Source organism: Malurus melanocephalus, unplaced genomic scaffold (genome assembly GCF_030028575.1).
Source record: "Malurus melanocephalus ecotype Western Australia unplaced genomic scaffold, MMel_1.1 scaffold_263, whole genome shotgun sequence".
In the NCBI taxonomy this organism is placed as follows: Eukaryota; Metazoa; Chordata; class Aves; order Passeriformes; family Maluridae; genus Malurus; species Malurus melanocephalus.
In genome coordinates, this window is record NW_026623495.1 from 981622 (window position 1) to 1004650 (window position 23029).

Here is a 23029-nt window from a genome sequence, read left to right on the forward strand (position 1 = left end):
TTGTGAATTGGATGCAGGCAGYTTGCCAAAGTAACTATACTGAAACTTGGATTTAAATTCTGTTTTGTTGATTTTAGCAAAGATCATAAATAATTGCAAGAATATATGGTAATGTTTTTATAAAACATTCTTTAAAAAGATGTGTTGAACTGGTGCTGCTGCATATTTATCATGCACTGTAGTSTTTCTGAATAATGTATTTTGGATTTTCTTTATTGATTTTACTTAGAKACATACTCATATTGTGCTTAAACTCTCAAGAGTTCACTGACAGCATGAGGATTAAGAGTGGCTTATTCTATAGTTACACTTCACAGATGGTCACTGACCATCCCCAGAATTGGCCATGGATTARAAAAAGTCAGCAGTTAGTAGTCACAGATACCTAACTTACTTCAATTCTCACTGAATTTTCCCTTTTTCTTCCTCACAGTAAGTTTGGTTAAGGAGAAGATGAGTTGGGCAGGAAAGGAATGACAGTGCTTTTAGCTGGGAATTTGGCTCAGCAAGAGTCGTGTTGAGTGTCATGTCCACACTAATATCATTGCTGACACAGCACGAGAATATTCGGTGTTTCATTTACAGAGTAAACATTTTGAAACATAACATAATTAGCTGTTTGATGTAACAGTTCGCAAGCTAAGAAAACACTACCACCATGTTATGCTTCAAAATATTTACATGATCCATATAACATTTTGCATACAGTTACTACAACTGCCAGTAAAGCGTGGAACAACGCTTCAGAAGGAGTGCTGGTAAACAGCCTTTTATCTGCATTCAGACAAGGAGATTCTTAGCAAGCATTAAGAAATCAAGGCAGTGATTTATACTGAAATTTTCAACTCTTAAACATGTTAGAGCAGTGTAGAAACTAGCATTATCTTACTTGTCTACTTTCAGTAGATATTTTCATAATTTTAGATCAAAGTATACTTTGCCCAGCAAGAGAGTTCAGGACAGAATCAGGATACAATATATAATCTTTTGAAATTATTTTGAAGGGTATCAAAAGCAATACCACAATACCTTGGTTTGCTGATTCATCCATCACGAACCAGTATATTCACCAATGCATGGTTCTTTAAAAATGGGCTGAAGAATAAGCCAATGAAAAATAAGCTAGAAATGAAAAAGCACAATTTCATTCTGATACTTCTCTGTGTATTTCACATATAGCAAAACAGTGAAAATTTTTGCATAGTTTGCTCTTTTTTCGGTCTAGAAGCCCTTTCAAGTAAATGTGGAAGATCAGTGTTCAGGTCAAGAAAAGSTTTTGGGTTTGGGTTTATTTGTTTGATTGTTTGACTTTTGAAAGTCATATTACAATTCTGGAAAGAGAGTCGGGTTTATACTTCTGAGCCCAGCGTGTTTTTATGTTCTTAAGTATGCCCTAAGTGGAAGTGGTCAAATAAAGTAAATATGGATATKAAATACTATTTTGAAGACATATGCAGTGATGTTAAACCTGACATTCTTGTGTCTTGACATACCAATCTTTGTGGCTTGGCCTTAAAAAGTTAAAGACAAAAGTTGATTTCTGCCACTGTGAATTTGTTAGTAGCCAAGTCAATCAYAATAGGTTGTTTACAGGAAAAGGGAAGATTTTCTCCTTGTTTTTGTTCTCRGTGCTGTATTCTCCTGCATCCTGATAAGCTTTCTGCTGGCTTAGTGAGTAGGTTAGGTTTCAGTATCTTCACTAAATTGATTTGTCCTTGGGAAGTTAAATGCTGGATGAGCATTAGGTGTGCTTAAAATTCTCAGTGATTATCTGTTAGATTATCTGTTTCTGATAGAGAATTTCAGGAGGTGATGCTATGTGTATTTAGTTTTTATCAGCTGATTTGCTCTATTTTTTATCYTCAGTGGGCACACATGAACAGTAARGAGAAGTGCTGTTTCATCCCTCATGAGCTACGTTAAAATCACTGCTTCTAGTGAGGAGTTGTAAAAAGGGTTCTCTTACTGAGCAGCCTATTGTTAATGTTCTTTAGGATTTATGTTTTATCTTCTACATGTGTTCAGTAGAGCATAARCAGCGAGCACACATGCACAGTTTCTCAACTGAGAATTGGGATTGAAAATAAACCTCTTGTGATTTTGAATGGAGATGCTGGCATTCCTTGGCATGATGTTCCTTTTGTCAATGTAGTCCAATTTATTTTCAAACACTGTAATTATTTTTTTCCCCCTCTAGGACTTGCTATATTAAAGCATGTGCTGACTCCACGGGTGAAGGCAACTCATGTAGCCATTGACACAATGAAAGACTATCTGGATGCCGTGTACGATGTGACTGTGGCTTATGAAGGTACTGTGGACCACAAAGGGCAAAGAAAAYTGGCACCATCTATGACAGGTGAGTTGATGCCTATTGGACATGCTACAGCCATATGCTTGTTCATATACAGAACCAGCTTCAGGTGCTTTGAAATGCTCTCAAGATAATCTCCGCAGYACTTCAACCATCCTACAGCCCCTTGGCAGGGCATTGTTCCTGTGACTGGGCTTTGTGGTAGTTACTTGTGACATTCTTGCCCTTTCCTTTCATGTTCCAATTCTAAWTATGAGTGCTCTTTGCACTCAAAGGGAACTTGGAACCACAGGCAGCAGATTCCATTTACTTTCATGTTTCTTCTAGCRCTGGGATTTGGCATCATCCTAAATTCTCTCCCCCTCCATCTGCTTTGCTACATATACRTACGTATGTACGTTTAATTACAGAAATGCTCATACTTTAAAGGGAAAATGTGTAGCAGTAGTATTTTACTGACCATTTTTCAAATTGCTGCACACAGCCAGTAATCTTAGAAACACTTAGCGTCATTTTATGCAAGTGGGCATCACTTGCTGTAGTATTTTAAACCACCTACAGGACCTTAAGAAAATCAGATAGATTGGTTTTACATTCCTTGAGTAACCTAATCAGAAAACAWGTTCTGGGGTTTTGCTGGGGGAAAYTCAGTGACAGAGAGCTTCAGAGTTTGCTGTTTATTATGCTTGGTGGCGGACTGATAATTTAAGTAAATAATAAGTCTGCACTGTTACTRGAGTGCCAGACAACATCTTTCTTTCCATTTGTGGCTGATGTGTTACTTAGACATACCTCTCAAAGTAGTTCTTTTGAGTCTTTTGCACTACTGATACCAAGAGRGAAAAAACAGCCACAGTAGTTCACAGTCCAGGCATTTGGGCAAGGGATCAGTGTTGACTAAGGGACCTGCAGGGAGCTTATCTAACTCTCTGCTCCTCAGCTTGCCCAATGTCACTGAGACTTGTTCCTTCTGCTGCTAAAAATAGTGCCTAGTGCAGCTGTTTCCATGTCACTTCATTAGCAGGTGTAACTCCTTGAGTCACATGAAGTGCTTCCCAGGTGCTAGTTGATTAGAAGTTCTGGAATTGTTTATTTTTACATTTTCACCCTGTTTTAAATTCTTTTGGATAGGTGAGAGACAAAACTGTCAACACTGTATATTAACACTTGTACTGTAAAACTTAAAGATGGTTTTATTTTATGTACATTTTGTTCTTATTGAGCAACTTTTATGTCAAAAGTTCTTTTTATGCTTTAAAGTTCTTTTTATTTTTTAATGCCTTCTGACCCTCTTACAGTACCTTTTGAAGACTGAGCAGCCTCCCTCTTGTCCCATCAACCAACCCTTTCTAAGACCCCCTTCAAAACAAATAGGATTGTTTCTCCTTCCCTGCAGCATATCTTGTTTCATGACTTAATTACTCGGCAGTTTCAACCATTCTCATGCTGAACTTCTCGCTGCCTAATGGTTAATTAAACTATTAAAATGTCATTACCTAAATGATAAGATGGCAAATGTTCAAATTCCTTACAAGGCCTCTTCACCTTTTGAACCTTACAGTTTGCATGAAGTATGATATAATTATGGAAAGGGAATGAACCAACAAGCTGAATTTCCCTGTTGGCTGTTTTTTGTGTCTGGTGTCAAGCAGGAATAAGATGCTTTGGGGTGGTCACTCCACATCCAATCTTCTGGAGCCTCCATGGCAGCAGTCCAGGCRTATCTTTCAGCCTGGCTTACTGTTAGGGCGGGGGTAATTACTGGCTCTGCCTTGGGTAAAAATAAGGCAGTAATACAGAATGAAGTGCAGCCAGCCAGCTGTTACCTCTTACAGAGCAGACAAATGTTATATCCATGATATATCAACATAGTGTTCCATGCTATTGTGGCAGTCACATGTATTCCATATAATATAAATTATGTAGATTAGGAACACTTTATTAATTATAGTGTGGAACATAGTTGTCATTCTTTTAGGCTCTCCAGACACAAAGTGGGAGAAAAACAATTTCTGTTCTAAGAGATYGAGATCATTTCACCATTTGTTATGCAGAAGTCCAGCAACTGGTCTGTCAGGAATAAAACAAGAATTGAATTAGGTATACTTACACATTTGATTTTTTTTTTAGCATTATTTCTCTTTTACAGTGCTAAAAGGAGCTTTKCACATATGAAAAGGACATCTTAATTATGTGAACATTTCATATTTGTGTCAGTACTAGTTGAGAATTTTGTTTTTCATTCTCATCGGAATAAAATGGCAGTGCAATCCTTGTAATATTTAAAAGATAAGATTAACATGTCTTTTTCAATCTAGCAACACTGATTGAAATTTATTGCATGGAAAACAAACTTCTGATAAACACAATTTTACTTGAAGACTTTATTTCCCATACTATGACATTTCCCATGTGAATGAAATCAGAATTCCACATGGATGCCGAGTTTCTTGAAATGCATTTTGCTTTCAGTTCTATTAATCTCAATTCCTCAGAAGARTCTTTCCTATTTCAGGAAAAACCCATACTTACCTGGGACATGGTTAGCTCTTGGCTGCTGTCTTCAGTAATAAACAGGGCAGGGGTAAAAGGAACATTTTAGTGACTGTGAGGAGTACTAGCATACTTTGAGAAATTGTGTTAGCAAACTGAAAGGGGAAAAAGTTCTMAATAAAAAATTAATTGCTTTTTAAATTTTGTAGTATGCAACTCTTAGTCTAAATAGTATTTCTAGCAAAATTTGTTTTGTGTTGGTTTGTTTGAATCCAACAAGCTTAAATATCATAACGTTGGCTTGCTCAATAGGATTAAAATGAAGCATAGTATATTAGCAACTGAAAAATAGGTATTCACCATGAGAACAACAGTGAATGGCAAACATACCTGATATAACATGGTGCCATATATAGTTCAAAATGTGTTGAAGTATGTATATATATATATATACATAGTATATATATATATATATTTATATACTATAGATATATATACTTCAAAATATGTTGAACTTTTTGTCTCTACTTATGCACGTTAATATTTTTTTGGCACTTTCCAATGGCAAGTTTGTTTTAGAAGACATCAAATTTGATTAATCTTTGACAGTGACTCAGATTAGATAAGCTTTACACAGGGATGTTATTTTCTGCTGTTGCTTCATCTGGTTGTAACCAAGGGATGGAATTTTTTTCCTATGCTTTTTTAATTCCCTTTCATTACAAGTTTGGATCTTGGTATATTTCCAGTGGAAGTTTTTCTGGTACATGGCAGCCTTTCTAAATAATAGCAATTTCCCAAGTTTCTCCCTGCTCTCTCGCTCCTTAAGTGGTTTGTCCCAATCATTAATGACAAAACATCRTGGTCCTGATAGGGGAGGACCACACTGACAGGCCATTATTTGTGGTCCTTAGAATAAGATGCAAATAATCATATGGGCACTGCAGCACAGCTGAAGGACATCTCAGGTACTGAATTCTGGAAGAACTATTTAGAAGGGAAAAGGAGGAGGAGAATCTCTTGTGCTGAATTTGTTGATACTGTTTTACTACACTGGTCATCGAGCAGAAATAAGCAGAAATAAGTTTGCGAAGAAAGGATGAGAACCAAGTTTTCACTCTTCTGAATAAATGTGCTAAGTGTTCACATCCATCTTTGTCTGGTGTTAAGGGGCAGGTCTCATGAGACATGGGAACTGTTATCATTCTTGCACCTGAAAGAGCATTATGTACACATCTACATCTTTATTATTCTGCCTGAAGGCTTTAGCATAACCAGATGGTATTTATCTGACCATTGCAGATGAAAGAGTGTGTGAAATAGCAGCATGTGACAATGATAAACACTGAACAAAAATAGCAAGTACATATAGACTCAGTCTTTAAGAAGTCAGAGGAATTCTTGAGAATTATTGACCCTGCTGTATATCAGTTCCAGAACAAACACTTTGAAAGCCTGTGTATGTGTGCATTTCTGAAAATCKGTACATCACTTTGATCAGTATAATGTGAGGAGGTCAGACTGGTCTAACTTCCCCCAGGGAAAGTACACTTTTCCAAAAGCTTGTACTTTCATTAGGACTCAGTTAGACAGGGAAATACAAGACAATAGAAGAGAAACTGGAGCAATAGAAAACAGTCTTTGTCTGGACTGTGGCCCAAATTTGTTCACATCCATTGTCTTTCAAGGTCCAAAGAATGATAATAAGCACATGGTTACAGATGCGTTGAAAGAATTAAAAAGCTAAATTATTGAGCTGATAAACAGTAACAAAAGTATAAAGCAATCCAAAGTAAGTTTTATAGTGATGAAATGACTACTAATCTCCTCAAGTGTCTGCTAACTGTCGTGTTCTATTGCGTGAAAGAACACTGAAGAGTAAACGTCATTTATTTTAGAGTAACCAAAGAAAGGATGTAGATTAGAACTCAGGGTGGCCATTAGCACTTGTGAAATTTTCACTTAGGTGAAACTTGTATCAAGTGTAGAATGGCTTTTTAGCATGTACRGTAAGCCTCACATCAATAACTTGTCATTCTGCATCTGTTCAAGCAGAACTTAAGTAATAATTGCCTTTCATATTTCAATATGTAAGTTTACATTCAGATGTTTGGAAGAATTTTGATAACAACGCTAGCTGGCAACACAGTTCCATGAAGGTTAGACTAGGTGTTCTCCAGGGCTGTCTTCCAACCCTAAGAGCTATGTGATTCTGTGATATTCTATAAGACATTTTTCTTTTAAATTAAAACCATAGTTTTATTTTGTGCAAAATGTTAAAATAAAACTTTTTTAATAATATGATTTCACCAGGTACCACAAAGTAAACTATCATTCCATTTTAATKAATTCATTTTCACTTGTCCTCCATAGGACTAGCTCTGTCATTTTAGACCCCCTGTRATTCCCTATTAGAAGTAGTTTGAGTAACATGAAAACCTGTTTGTTAATTTGGGGATGACTCATTTGTAGTGGCACTTTCAACACAGATGTGGGAGTATGCATCAGTATTCTGCAGGTAAGGACAGTCTAGGTGAATGCAAAGTATTTCCATGTTGTAAGAATTAAACAATGTACTTCTGTCAAAAACAACACATCACTGAAGAGYAGCATCATTTTGTGGGAGCATATGGAAACCTTGATGTAGCTCGCCAGAGAAAATGAAGTCTGAGCATGAGTAACACCTCTGCTTCTTTATCCATCTGAAAACAAGGACACAAAGRTGGCAACTGTATTTGAAATTCCTGTAGCTCAGTTTCTTGTCTCCACCATTAGCCAAACACAGATGCCTAAGGAGGAATGCAAGATTCAGGCAACCCTAAATGATTCTAACCTTTCCAAAATCACAGACACCTGTGGGTGCTGCATCTGTGTGCTCACAACCCCCTTGATGGGGCTAATCACCTCCTGCAGCTCCCTCCCAGCTCCAAGCTTGTGTTCCTGTGATTGCAAACTAGATTATTGTGTATCTCAATTATTCCCAAGCAGCTCTTACTGAAGGTAGGTAGTGCATCTGTAGCTTCCCTTTGGGAATTTGTGGTCTGAAAATACATGGTCATCAGGAAACCTCTGCTACACAAGAGGCTCTTGAAAGTATTTWTTCTGGAGATGCATAAAATTACCGTGCACCCTGGATCTCATGCACATGTGAGAGGAAGCATTCCACTCCCCRAGCAGCATTTATTTGCAAATGCTCRAGGAACTCCTGATCTTTATGCAAAAGTGTATCTAAACCCTGAGGCTAACAAAAACAACTTTAACTTCTTCACACCGTCAGGTTTGGCCAAAAATATGTTGCTGCTTTGAGAGTCTGTTTATTTTGGGGATTTTTATGCATCACAGTTCTTTTCTTCTAGTCTGTGGTGCTATTCTCTGTTTATCAAAACAGTCTGTCTGAAAGAAAGGCAAAAACATCAATACTAGCAGTATTGGCATAGTTCCTAACAGATCCTGTTTTTTTGCTAGAGAGAACATTGTTTTGAACTGGTCCACTCCTTGTATTTTTTGTTGCCTGTTTTTCTTAATTGCATAGTTCGATTTTTTTTTTTTCACTTCTGAAACTTTCAAAAGGTTCCAGGGAAGACACAGGTATCTCCTACGTTTGCTCATTTTCRATTACCAGTGGTGGGATACCCTTTAGATGTAATCCACAGCCCTAACCTGATCCAGGTTCTGTTTCTGGCAGCCTGTTGATCAAAACTGTTATGCTTTTGGAGGAAACCTCCTGCTAACTTGGCCAACATACAATATTCACATATYGTTACAGAGCAGTACAAAGGTCAGAGTGCATCTGTTTGAGTAACAGATTAAAGCTACTCGAAGATTCTTTCAGTGAGCTATAATGTGCAAATACTATGGGTCTCAGACCATCTTGGATTGGCAAAATAGCTTACAATGATGCTCTGCTGCTTTCCAGTGCTAACATCTGTATAGAGAACTACTATACTATTTCTAATCAYAATTTTAAAAGATTCTTTAGATCTCTGCATCTTCAGGAAGGTATACAGATAAGTGATTATTTACCCTTAAATTTGCAGGATTTGTGGAACTATAGTTCTAACCTGCCATCTTCAGGATTTATATATATATATTTATATATATATAATTTTTAAGCTGTCATATTTTTAATTCCTATTTATAATTTACTTCTTCCTACTTCCCTTCTGCAAACTGAAAATTTGGCCTTTTCATTGTCTCCTTGTTTGTGATGCARGTACTTTTCCTCCTTAAATGTTTTGGTTGGTCTTCTCTGTGGCCTTCTCTGAGTCCACTACATCCTTCTTCAGATATAGAGAACAAAAGTGCACATGGTATTTAAAATGTGGATTCATAACCTTATCTCTTTAATGRCTCTCTTTGCTTTGTTCTCGATGTCCTTCCTCAAGCTGCCCAGTATTTGGGGGATTTGGGGCTGCTGCTGAGGATGGTTTCAGGGAAGGGTCAGCAACTCCCAGACTGTAACCACCAATTCCAAGTTAAGTGTCATGTAATCAGGGTTCCAGTTATTTTTTTCCCCCCTGTTTACACTGAAGCTTGGCTGCCACATTTTTGCCCTGTTTGTTCAGCTTTGAGGTCTTTTTGGAGTTCAGCCAATGTTTGAMTACTCAAAAGAGCTTAGGGTCTTCTAAAGGAGATTCAGTTTGCTCCCTTCTTCAACTCATCAGTCATGAGACAGAGTAAAACCCATCCTGGCATCAGTCCCTGGAGGTCCCCGGTTACTGTGTCTCTTCCGTCCCTAAGTCCTTCAATTTGCTTCTTCTCCTTTTAAGCAGCTTTTGGTCTATAAAACATCGTTTCCTCTAATCCTGTGGCAGCTTAATTTCTTTAATAGCCTTCAGTGTGGAGCCCTGTCAGAAATGCTTTATGAAAATTCAAATATATCATGTCCAGTGAATCCCCTTTATCCGYCTGGTCCTTGGCACTGTTGTAAAAATCCAGCAAACTGGTGGGACAGGATTTTCCCCTTACAGAATCCACAACAACTCTTTTTCAACAGATGTTTTCACTGTGCTCAGTGATTTTATTAGAGATCTKTTAACTTACCCAGGGATGTAAGACACTTTGGTTTGTATTTTTCTAAACTCTTCATTTGTAGAAAGGAAACTCCCCCTTTTTCTGGCACAATGGCTGTTTGTGATGATAGGTTACACATCTTTGTTTTTAAAGTCCGTATTTGAGAGCTTCTGGATGAATGCTGTCTGGTCTTGGTGACTTCCTGACATCTGACTTGTTTATTTAGTCTAATATTTTCTGTCTGTTTACTTATTGATCCAGTTCCTTTGAATGATCTGGTACAAAGAATGCARTGGGTACAGGAATCAAACATTTTCAACAGGAAAGAATGATGCAAGCAAATATAAGAGCTTCTCCTGCAAGGGCTTGACCATGAGTGCTGCTCTTTACCCTTTTGTCATCCAGCAATCCCACCAGTGGCCTGTCAAGTTTACTGCTTTTAATATACAGAAAAAAGTTAAAATATAGCACCATTTCTATTTTTCAAGTTCATTTTTAGTCTTCTTAAGTTTATTTTTACATTTGGCATGAGCAGTTTTGTGGCTTTTCCTTACTTGAATGAGCTTTCCATTCCTCAAAGAGGAGAAGGTAGGAGTGCAATTGTAGCCTCCTTGATTTTCCCACTAAAGCCATATAGATGCTTTTCAGATTCACACAGACTTTTCCTTTTGCAGTGTTAAATAGGTTTTACATGAGTTTCTATTACAAGAATTTTCTGAGTTTGGTATTTGGTGGGTTTTGAACAACTGCTAGGTTGCCTTCTTTTGGACTGTTTATTTTAGGGTGTTTTGACATTTTGCCTTCCCTCCCATTGTGTACTTCCTTTAATTCATAGAATCATTAAAGTTGGAAAAGACTTCCAGGATCATGAAGTCCAGCCTTCATCCAAACACCACCCTCGCCCACTAAACGTTATCACAAAATACCACAACTGCGTATTTTTGAATACTTCCGGGGATTACAACTTCACCTCCCTGGGCAAGACTGTTCCAATGCATGACCACTCTTTTCAGTGAAGAAATTTTTCCTAATATCCATCCATCCTGAACCTCCCCTGTTGCAACTCGAGGCCATTTTCCCTTGTCCTATCCCTTTCCCTTATCCTAGTTGCCCGAGAGAAGAAGCCAACCCCCAAGAATTCAGCATTTCTGTGTTGGATTCTTTCTCTATAGCACTAAAATTAATTGTATTGTGGTTGCAGAGCAAGACCACACCAGGAACAGCATTTTTTCTTGTGGGTTTTCTTACTTATTGGTTCTTCCAGGATGCATTTCTTTCTCCCTGCTCCCAGTGTTCTTGTCCAGTTGAGCAATTTGATTTGGGTTTATTTGGGGTTTCTTTCCCTGCTCGTCCTGCTGAAGTATCAATGCAGTTCAATAAAGGTGACTAGAATCTCGCACTCCTTCTGTCACTTCTGACCTTGCAGATCTCAGTCTGGCTTCACAGTTTCTGCTCGCTATTATTAAACTTACTTGGAAGTCATTTAATTATTTATCTTTTAGATATTCTAGTAGAATCTGGATTTTCAATCCACAAGGACTTGGTTGTACTTTTGTCTCTTCATTAGATAAAGCTATTATACTTTATATAGTCTTGCATGCACACTACCCTACCCTCACTTGTACATTCTGTTCTGTCATTCCTAGAAGTCTGGTAGTCTGGTAACATTGCTTGCCCCTGCAAGCCCACCAGGATGCCTGATTTACAGGAGTGATCTCATGGTGCCAGTAATTCTTGCTTTCTCTTCATGTTTAGGCTTCTCATGCTAGTACAGAGGCACTTCTGAATTTTGCACTCACAATGAATTTTAGCCATGTCCACCTCATATTACATCCATCTGAACAAGTTGCTTTTCCTGCCCAGCTACCATTGAAATAGTCTCTAATTTTTAAGTTTTCATGGCCAGCACCCTGCCTTAATAATGACCCACGTGCATCCCATTTCTCATTTCAAAACATCCCCCATCTCCTGAGCTCTGTACTCCTTAACTTGCTTCTTGTGCCTAACACTCTGTGTGCATGTCAGGCCTTGCACAGGGGATTGGCAGTATTCCTGAGAGTGTCCGTCCTCAGATCCAAGCTTGTTTCCTGGCTGCAAGCTTCAGTCTAGGCTGCACAACATCCCCTCCATGCTTCCCTACATCCTCAGTACCTGCAGATACAGGGGCTGCTCCTCCACTACTGCCCGGGGCAACTCCTCGGCTCAACCTCCTCTAGCCCAGGATGTTTGCTTTCCTGTCTAGTGCTGCTTTGCTCTACCACTGCTTTATTTTGTTAGAGCAAGTTGTGAAATAGTTTTCTGTCATCTCAACTTGGGGTGATGGAAAGCATGAAGCTGAGAAACAACACACCACTTAAATTTGTGTTTGTTTTGCTCTTTGGTTGTTAATTTGGTGTACAAAGTAAATGGAAGTAAAGAGATGGGATTTCTTTCTTTCAAGAGGAGATAGTTTACAAACTGCTTTGGTAGCTGAACACTGAAGTCCAGATTAATGAAAGTTTAAGAAGTGGAAAAAGTATCTACAGTTTAGAGCAATATCTCTGCTGTCATGATTTTGCCTGTAAACATACGAACCACAGTGTCTCTCTTACTGAAGAGACATACTTTTACACATTTGAAATACTAGTTACTTAGAATAAATACACATTCAGATTTCATTTTCCTGTATTATCACTATCGAGTTATCACAAACATTACTGAAATCTGTTAAAATGTGGGGACTCTTTAAGTGGGCATAACTGAGTCAGGCCTGAGTTTGTCCTTTCTCAGTCTGGAAGGACTATGGCAACAATTATGATGAAGTAGAAGAGCCAATGGAGGTTGGAATCTGAGCTTCTTTATTGCTGTCATATTTAAAGTGCATATAAAAATAGACTTCATCAATAATTGAAAACTTGAATATCTGTTTAAGTGTAACAYTGCTATCACAACTTTCCTAATGGACAAGACAAATAATTTGGAGTGGTAGAATAAACTTACGTGGTTCAGATGGGAAGGTGGTCTGAGGCCAGTTGTTTGTCCCTTCTCAGTTACAGATGTGTCTGTGTTTCAGAGTTTCTCTCCCCCCTCAGTTTCCCTGGTAATGCTGGTAATTCCAAAGGGAATTAATTGGTTTTGGAAGGTGAGGAGTTGAGAACTGGTAGAATTTGGTGGGAGCCCCAAATACTGGTTTGCAATTAAAAATTCTGTGGATTCAGTTCCATTCCTGGAGGCTTTTGCAACTCATTCATTAATCCCAATGCTGCAGTGAATCCCACACTGAAGCCCTGTGTTAGTATGAATCCTGTCCCACCAAAGGAGGGATACAGTGTCCCAGCTCAAGAACAAAAAATGCTCAATCCACCTTATTCTTTTCAATTCCATCTGCTGTGCTTGACCACTAGAAGCATTATAAACATTTGTGCATGCATGTGTTATTTAGGCAGATAGAAAGTTTTATTAGGAAATTATTTCTCACATGAAAATCAGTCCATTTGGCTCCCACACAAGTCGTTCGTGTTCATTTAACCCAGATTGTACGGGGTTCTTGACTAATGCTGTCCCCAACATAGTGTTTCATTGTAATGCATGATTTGCATTTCAATTTTGTCTCTTGAAGGAAAGGTCAGGCTTGCTTGTTCCTGCTGTTAATTATAACAAATTCTGGCAAGTTTAAGAATCTGAAAAGCCTGTCAGATGCTGGCCTTAAGGGCATCTGTCCCTGAAATTGGATGTAATTTGCACATTATAAATGGCTYCAATAAGATTTTGTTTCTTAGCTTAATTGCATAAGTCTTGTGGGAGTTAAGCTAATGTAAAATTAGGGGTCAAGGGACCACCACAAACCTTTAGAGATTATGGTGATAAAATCCGTCTTATTTCTTCTCAGAATCAACCTCCAATATATTGTCTTTATCCACTATAGTGCTGTGACACTATAGATTGGGGAAAAAAAAGTTGGATTAGTTGCATTAAACCCTGACATGRATTGGATAATTAAATACTAGTCAGATTACCTGACTTGCTTGACTGCATGCATTACAATGTCATCTGCAGATGTCTTGGATACCCAGGCTTTGGATAAAAGGACTTTGAATCCATGTGTGGGAATCAGGACCTTCCTCAGGGTAGCACCTGAAGTGGCRGATCACACAGCCCTCAGTGAGGCTGAACGAAGTCAAACTCAAAAGGGAGGGTGAGGTTGTGGGAAAGTGTGCTGGGATTTACAAAGGTGGGAAATGATGACAAAGTTTTAGGATCTTCACTTTCGGGGATTCAATTCAGACTGGTTGAAGAAGACCAGAGAAAGTGGTAAAAATCAGCTTGCATTGGAACTTGGGTGTAAGGTAGAAAGCCAGCAGCAACACTCAGATACTTTTGGAGGGGATTTTGTTGTCCAAGCAGATTTGAAGAATTGCTACATTTGAGCTTTGGTGGGGGAAGGTGTTTCTTTGTAAATACTTATGTCTTGAGATTTGATTGTTGTATAATTTTCCTGATAATTTATAACTGAGTTTTAAGTAACATCAGTAAAGACTTGTTTTTTCCTATGCAGAACAACCCATGTGCTCTGAAGTTAACACCTGTATACAAAGCACAAAGTGTTTTAAGTATTTAAACCTGGATCTTCAGCTCTAACTAAATATGCATACCACAGATGCTTTTTATAGGAGTCTAGTACAGAAAAAGACCATATCATCTGGCTTCCAGGCATTTGTTTTCTAGATACAGTTTTGCATATTGTTAGAATGCTCCACTTAATAGGTAATACCACTCAAAAGAGGATTTGTACATCAGTGAACATCGTAAGCATTKAAGACATGGATAACACATCTGTCATTCCAAGATATTAATAGTATGCTTTTAGGTGCTCATATAGTCATAAGGTGCTCATAAGTCAGTGACCTTCATATAGTGGCCCGGATAGTCTCCTGGATAGAAGACACACCCTTCCAAATCCTTTCTTCACATTAAAGCAAGAGAAAAAAATTGCTTTTAGAGAAGTGAACTCTGATTCCTTTGTGGTTACTAAAAGCACTGCACATAAACCTGAAGAAAATGCCTACACACGCCATCATTCTGGACTCCAAGTCTTTAACTTGCCTGCCATCTAATAGCTGTAGCTCAGAGAAGGTTTTATCGGAAAGCTCTTGGCAACAGCYCTGTGTGCTGCTCCATGGCCAAGAGATGGGCTTGTGCCTGGATGGAGCCCTCATCCAGCTTTCCAGCTGTTGGTGTGGGACCATGTTGCTCCCTGTATGCTGTGGTTTGGTGAAGGACTCTGTGTGTGACATCYAGACAGAACCACACACAGCACCTTTCAGATCTCTGCATCCAAGCGCCTCAAGATTTCAGGATCTCTTTATCTCTTCTCCTTCCCTCCCCCTCTGCAAGTACACACACACTGCTGCATGAACAGGCTTTTAAAATTCCTTGAGGCAGTTTCTACTATGTGATAAGGACTGTTTTTAACAGCAAAGTCCTTACAAATCAATAATCCCGTAAAGATGAAAAACAAATAGGGGGTTATCTGCTTTGGCAGACAACAATAAAGATGTACATGCTGTAACAATTATTGCACATTCATTCCTCCAGATACCCCTCACAGTTACGGGTCAAAGTTTTTTGTACATCTGCACTGCTGTCCAAAAAATGTCAACAACCTAAAGGGACCACCCAGTCTGTGTTACATTTGTTGCCTGTATGTATTGTAGGAAGGCACTTGTGKTCCCCTTTCAAAACAGGATGGCTATCCAAATTTCTGAGGACTTCCATTCTCACATCATGCAAATCTCTGTCTAGGGGTGCTGTGCTTACTGCAGTACCCCTTGCTATTAATAAATGTGAATGGTTATCAATACACACTGCACAGGATTTCACATTTACAACATGCTATTACAGTAGCCATGCCCAATATTTTTACCATTTGTTAGTTGTAAGAAATCCCACGAGGCCATTTGAGTAATGGAGTTTTGTTTGTCATTAATGCTTGCTTGGTAAGTTTGTCTAGGGACAAATTGAGGAAATGGTGGGGGGAGGGTTTGCAATGGGGTTGTCTCAAGTTCTGTGAAACAGAAGAAAAATGAAGGGATGCAAAATGGAAAGTTGCATTTTGTTCTGAGTCTTTTGCCCTATCACAATTTTCATTATAGGTCATTGCTTATACTGAAGCTTTCTTCTCCTGGAGAAGCTTTGGGAAATCATTGTAATTCCGATTTTGCCATCCAGCAGCAAACAAAATTTAGATTCTAAAAAGGACAGGCAAAGAGGATTACTAACTTTAAACAAAATTGCAGGCTGGATAGCTTTATGATATCCACTGCATCCCACACTACCAAATGAGCAGATTGCTGCTGAGGTAGAGTGTAATGTTTTCATGCACAGCCTTTTACAGTTAGCAAGGTGCATTTTAGGACAGTTCTTCCATGTTGTAAGGGATAATGGGCCAATATTCTGGGTGTGTTGGCCAGATGGTTTCTAAGTTCAGTGAAGTGCTCAGGATCCAGACATAAGAAGGGAAGGCTTTTGAGCACTGAAGTTAGGCTTCCAAGGCACTTACAGTCAGATTTTTTTTTTGGTGATTTTGTAACTCAGTCATGTTGTTTTGCTCTCTTTTTAGAGTTTCTTTGTAAGGAATGCCCAAGAGTTCACATTTTCATTGACCGAATTGAACTGAAGGACATTCCAGAAGAACAAATGTATATGAGAAGGTGGCTTCATGAACGCTTTGAAATAAAGGATAAGTGAGTAGAAATATGTAGAAGTTTCTGTTTCAACAGTCTGTCTTACTTCTTTTATATTAACAGATATACCCATGATTTCTGTTTTACCAGCAGTGCCAGCTATCACCTGAAGACAGGTGATAGTGGTATTCCTGTGCATATGTTATATGAAACGATATTATATATGATATGATATGATATGATATGATATGATATGATATGATATGATATGATATGACATGGTAACCTTGAGGTTAAACCTTTTGCTCAGGAGGTTGGGAATCCTGGGGTTTTAACCTTCTTTAGATTGAAGAGGTGTGAGTCCATGTTCCAGGCAAGACTCACATTCATCTTCTCATAGTTAAGTCCTGTGCAGGAATGTAAGATGCCTGTGGTAGGCAAGGAAGAAAAAGCAGCGTAATTCTCCCTTGTAATCAGCATTAAGTTGGAGTGAGAGAGAGGCAGGTCTCGATCTAATCTCTCCTGCCAAAGTTGTTTACGAATCTTTCATCCAGACAGCGACTGGATAAAAACACAGTTAAYGCCAAAATTCCTACATTCACTGGGGAAATGAGGTGAAGTAGAAGTTTTTGAATTGTGACAGAAGTAAAGTGCCTGGCTTCCTCCAGCATCTCCAGATAAGGTCAATAGTGAGTATATGCAGCAGATCCTGGGAGACCTTGTTCTTCAGAAAGACTTTGTGCCTAAATGTGGGATTTAAGTATTATTTGAGAGATGATGGTTTAATTTGCCAGACCTGAAGTCCAGCTTAAGGGAGCTGAATCTGTTTACTTTCTAAATCCTTTAATACTTTGGGTGAGATAGAAATTTCCCTTGTTCTTCAGTTCTGTTCTGCTTTAAAATGTTCTGCCAGTCTTACACTCCATAGAAGTAAAAAATGTATTCATTTCTCATGTGAACTTTGGATTCATATAAAAGTTAATATGACTGTCTGTAAACATGGCACTGTTACAAGTGTCTTAGACGTTTAGGATCACAAAAAAAATAATTTTCTTCACTTTGGAAAGATAGAAAGTCTGAATTTAATTTAAATAGATAAGGAGCTGATACATAAAATAAAAGGCTGTCTGGTGTTTGTCCCATTRGTTATCTAGTAGAGATAGATGAACCCTGATCATCTGTCTCTCATTGTTCACTGAAACATCTTTCCTGGGACCAAAGCAGTCTGTCAGTCAACTTCAGAGATAGTTCAAACTCCAGGATTTCCAGATCCATTTATTACTGTTTTTTAGAAGTAGGAGACAAAAAGTTACCACTAAGCCAGTGGTGTAGTATCTTACTCTTGCATGTTTAGCCTCCAATATATTCAGTGTCTTGTCAGCCCTTGTTATTTATTAGTTTGTTCTCTGAAGATACTTCCTCCTTCTTTGRTGCCCAGTGTGTTGTTTTGTCCTACAGTATTGCCCAGTGCTCTGGGCTCTGGGCCTTTCTGCTAGATGAATGAAAAGGATTCTTGTGAACTTTTATATTGACTGTTAAAATTGGTCCACAAGGAAAATACTGTTTTAAGGCTTACAAGGGTTCAGGTTGAATACTTTGACATAGATAATATTTGTGAGGTGTACTCACTGTTTGGACTTGTCACAGATGAGCTGCTATGTATAATGAGATAATTTGTTAAATAAAGTGTGATTAGAAGCATTTACTGCATGAAATTAAGTTTGCTTAAAATGTCTTAAGCTGTCTGTCTTTGACCATCTCCTTTCTCTCTGCTTATAGGTTACTAATAGAATTTTATGATGCAAAGGATTCTAAAAGAAGAAATAAGTTCCCTGGGAAAAGTGTTCATTCCAAACTAAGCCTCAAGAAAACTTTGCCATCTTTGTTGTTTTTAGGTGGCCTGACTGCTAGTATGCTTCTGACAGAATCTGGAAGGAAACTCTATGTAAAAACATGGATATATGGAACTTTAATTGGCTGCCTGTGGGTTAGCATTAAACCATAAGCAGATGTTAGTCTCCAATCAGTGAAATGTGCAGTCTTTTCTTGCACATTGCACCAAATTTTTTCCTGACTTTATAGAAAAAAAAGTGTAAATAAAGCCTTATTGATCGAATATTGGAAACAATAGATTTTGTGACTTAAGCCTCTGTGTGGTTGGTCTGGGGAAAATAAATGTAGATTTTCAAATTTGCTACTGATTTTTGCTGGAATAATGACAGATAAACCGAGTCATMTGATAAATTGCTTTCCCCATGAACTAAAATCCATCTCTTCTCTGCAGATTTGAAGAAGTATGAGTTACGCATAAGGGTGTCTTAAGTGGACCTGTGAATGTATTTACAGAGATTAATTAAGGGTATATATTTATTCTTCTGATACTCATGTTGAATTTTTGTTACTCTTTGATGCATTAGAGCAGCTCAGTTTCATCTATCCCAGCTGTATCGCAACTAAAATCAAAACTCTTTTTTAAATTTTGCTCTTCAGTTTTCGCTAAATACTGTGTTCTTCAAAAGGGACTGTGAAGCTGGCAAATCATGAGATGTTACCAGAAGCAGAATAAAATGTTCCTGAGAACTACTGTTCATGRGGAAGAAGCTCTGTTTATCTAGTGCATGATTTTTGATTATATTTCAGTATTAGGTGATTATTTTACATATGCAAAACATTAAATTGTACTGAGCAAACAGCTTATTTTGCGCACCTCGTATTTGTGCATAACAGGAATGTGTGCAGTGTAAGGAAATGGGAAGTTTTTGTTTCTGGCCTAACCAGACCCCTGTAGCGTCCCTTGTGTCCGCATTACCCCTCACACCACAAGAGTTCAGCTGAGCTCTCACTCTTCCATGTGTATGTGCCATCMGCAGAAGTTTCCTGTTACCTCACAATTTGCTGGAAGCAAACATTGTCATTTGGGAAGTGCACAGAATCACTGTAATTTCAGGAGCACTAACGAGGAACCTTCAGGTGTTCCTGCTAAATCCGAAGCATGTGCCTTTCCCACTAACCTGATTTAGCCTGGTGTTTTGTTTCATAGTCTGGCAGTCATCTCTGTGCTGTAGTATCCCACTGGATTCTGAGTTATTGAAGGCCATGCAGACTGCACTTAGGTTGAAGTTGTGGGGTTGTTGTATATGTTTTGCACAGTAGATAATAGTGAACGAAATGCATATCCTATCAGTATTTCACCTGCTCAAAAATATACTTTAAAAAGTAAAATCAACAAACCCTGACTACCAGAAAGTCTGTGATTCCCAAGGCTGGTATTTTTGTTGGGGAAAAGCCATTTCCTGATTCAAGGGAACAGTCTATATGTACAGCAGTGGGGTAGTAGAGAAGATGTATTTTATCTTCTTCCTTTAGGGAATTGGACTCCCTGTATCAAAATTAAAGAACTAGAGAATATTTTTATATCGCACTTGCAAGCTTTAAATGTGCATCTCTCTCTAGCTTCAGTGCAATTTGTCTTGCTTTAGAGTCCATTGTGAGTTAAACATGTCATAAAATTATATCTCAGTTTTTCAGATTCTATCATTGCTGGTTAATTAAAGATTTTCAATGTGGGATTTTTTTCTTTTTTTTTTTAACAGAATCTTAGAGAGTAATTACAGTTCCACCTTAAAATCATTCAGTACAACTTTCAGTTTGCAGTTCTGTGTCTTTCCATAATGGATTTTGTCACTGGAGTTATTTATATCGGTGATTGATTCAGGATATGTTGATGAAACATTTTAAAAACAATGACTGGGAACAATGTTGAAAAACAGTATTGTTATGAGGCTGTGAATCAAAATAAGCCATTTTATATAACAGCCAAATGAGCTTACATGTAGTTCTTCCTATTCTCAGCTAACTGTTACCAGTGGGTATAACCAGAAGGCAACATTCCTATGGTAGTAGGATTTTTTTCAGTCATGGAATGAAATTTTACTCTGACATGACTAAATTTCTTTGTAACAGCTAAGAATAACATTTAATTATACATCAAAAATAAATGCAAACTGCTTAATTCATTTGTAGGATAACAACTGCTATTTTGGAGAGCCTAARTACCACAAGATATTGGATCTCTCTTGCTGTTTAAGTACCAGGAATATAATTGACACAGTGCAGCAAACAAACAGGATGTTTACTTTGAACCTTATTCTCTGTGTTAATCTTTTTTTTCCTTACCATTAATTTATAAAGTTTTGAAACTGTAATTTGCTGATGTATATGGCATTGGGAGTATCACATGCTATTTCTAAATATGCACTGATATTAACTTGAAATATTTCTTCATTAAAATACGAAGAGCCAATGCTCATTCAACTTTTCTGTCCTGTCTACTTGTTCAGTTTTTCTGCACTTTCGTGTTTGTAACTTGGAATTGTTTAAACAAAGGCTACAAGTGTGGTTTTAAGTCCCTGATGGAAGGACTTGTGTGAGAAGTAGTCAACTGAAAGAAAACAACTTTGTCTTTTTTCCCCATGCAGCCAGAAATGTGTCAGAATTGATTTGTGCTTGTTCCAATGCAACACAGCASCGGGTCAGTCAAACTGCAATAGCTTTTCACCTGTGAGCACCTGCACCATTTTCTGCTCGTTAATGATGTTCATTAGTGTGCAGGACCACGTTTCTGTCCAGGAATTGGCCTTGATGGCAATAGGCCTTGGCCTGACAGCACTGACAGAGAGCGTGCACAGACCCAGGGGCAGGAAAGAGGTACGGCAAACAAATACCTGAAACATATCTTGGTAGCAATGCAGTGAAGTTTTACTGATGCGTTAAATCTCAGGACATTTATGTTCACAAACTTCCTCTGCCAGCTGTACCAGTGCCTCTGATTACACACGGATTTCCCTCCTGCAAGAACCGCTCTGTTCCACATGCATAAGCTGTGTGTAAAATGTGAAAGACCACCACTAAAGGCTCGTTCTACAATGTTGCTTTTGGGGAAGGAATTGGGCTTGTAAGGAAGCATTAACTGACAAAAGTGATGTGACAAAACATTGAATGATACTCGAGTGAAGAAATGACTAAGGAGGACACATGAGGGGCTCCACCCTGATGCAGTCCTCCAAACTGCAAACTCCTCCAAAGCATTTTGCTGTAGTATTTGGGTTTTTTCTCCTTTCAGTCAAATGTGGCATACCTGCAAAACTTATTTTAGTACTTAAAAGTTGGCCCAATTGTTTTGATATTTTAGCATTCAAAGAATGTATATACTTACCTCAAGGGAGAGAGAGGTAACTATTTTGTATTTGGATAATGGAGGGGACCATGAGCAGGTTTGGGATTTTGGGCTTAGTGTTAATGGAAAAAGATACTTCTCCCATCACCACCTCCAAATAAAAAACACTTAATGACAGAAATTTCAACTATGCAATAGTAAACCAGCTAATAGGTTCAAGATCTCGACATTTGCTTTATAAATACAGAAACCAGAGTTTGGTCCTAATATGCAATTCTAGGTCGCTTTTTAGCAGAGTGGCTCTCGTGGCAGAGCTTSAAGGAACACAGTAGGGTGTCTCTTGTCCTCATTGTCACGTTCATGCCTGTCTCATCAGTTTGGAGCTCTCTGGTCCCAGTGAAGTTTGTTGCGCAATTTGCTGAGCATAAGACAAAAGGAGAAATTGTTATTTTAGTTTGTATAGTGCCAAAAGTCACACAAATAAAACACAAAGCATGTCCAGAGAAGGAAAACCAGCAATAATCTGAAACAAAAATTAGAAACATCAACTCCAGTCAGGCATGACCACATCTGACTGATTCCAGGGAAAAAATTGTTTTCTATGTGAGGACCAGTTTCCCTGTGAGCATGGTGAATATTTCTTCCACCTGTCCAATTTCAGTCCTGGATCTGCAGCCTTACCCCAGGCTAACTGTAGCCTGTTTTTCCCACTATGGGGTCCCTCAACACTTTTAAGACTGATTGCGAATCTTGGACTTCATTCTTCGGGACCCGAAGAATTTCCCTATTTGTTTTCAGCCTGATAAACTGCTGACAAACCACTGCCACCCACCTCCTTCTAGCACMTTCTCCTTTGGGCTGGCATTTGATGGGCAGTGGAAGGCTGGGGTCTGTTGCTGGTGGGCTGAAAGGAGGTGGTGCTGTTGAGAGAGGGGGTGTTGAGCTTTGAGCAGCTTGGTCTAGTGGAAGGTGTCCCTTCCTGTGGCGGTGGGTTGGAACTGGATGGTCTTTAAGGTCCCTTCCAACCACACTGTTCTGTGAGTCTGTATTGGACATCCAGGATGGATCTCTGTCCCTCCCTCCTGTGCCAGAGCCCCTTCACTGATGAGCAGTTTGCATGGCCGTGAGTAAAGGCGAAGGCCAGACTCCCCTGAAAAACAGCAACTTGTTCCTGGGTCATATTTGTGATGTCAAATCTCCATTAGTTAGGCTTGTACAAACTATTCCACAGCCTTTTATCTTGTGTGGGAACTCTGCTTTCGAAGGACATTTTGATGCCTTTGTTTGTATTCCCTGTGTGACTAATTYGAACCAGAGCCGTTTCAACCTGTTTGCCTAACGGGCCCAGAGAACCTCCAGAGAATGCAGATG

General features: G+C 38.6%; 1 protein-coding gene across 1 annotated transcript in view; it reads left to right on the top strand.

Annotated features, from left to right (window-relative positions):
* The window catches only part of AGPAT5 (1-acylglycerol-3-phosphate O-acyltransferase 5), a 53541-nt gene extending 32739 nt beyond the window's left edge, over window positions 1-20802 (top strand). The window contains exons 6-8 of the mRNA XM_057375908.1: window positions 2198-2359; window positions 16419-16542; window positions 18262-20802. Coding sequence (XP_057231891.1) covers window positions 2198-2359; window positions 16419-16542; window positions 18262-18487 — 512 coding nt within the window. The 3' untranslated portion in view covers window positions 18488-20802. The remainder of the gene's footprint in view (window positions 1-2197; window positions 2360-16418; window positions 16543-18261) is intronic.
* The last annotated feature ends 2227 nt before the right edge of the window (window positions 20803-23029 follow it).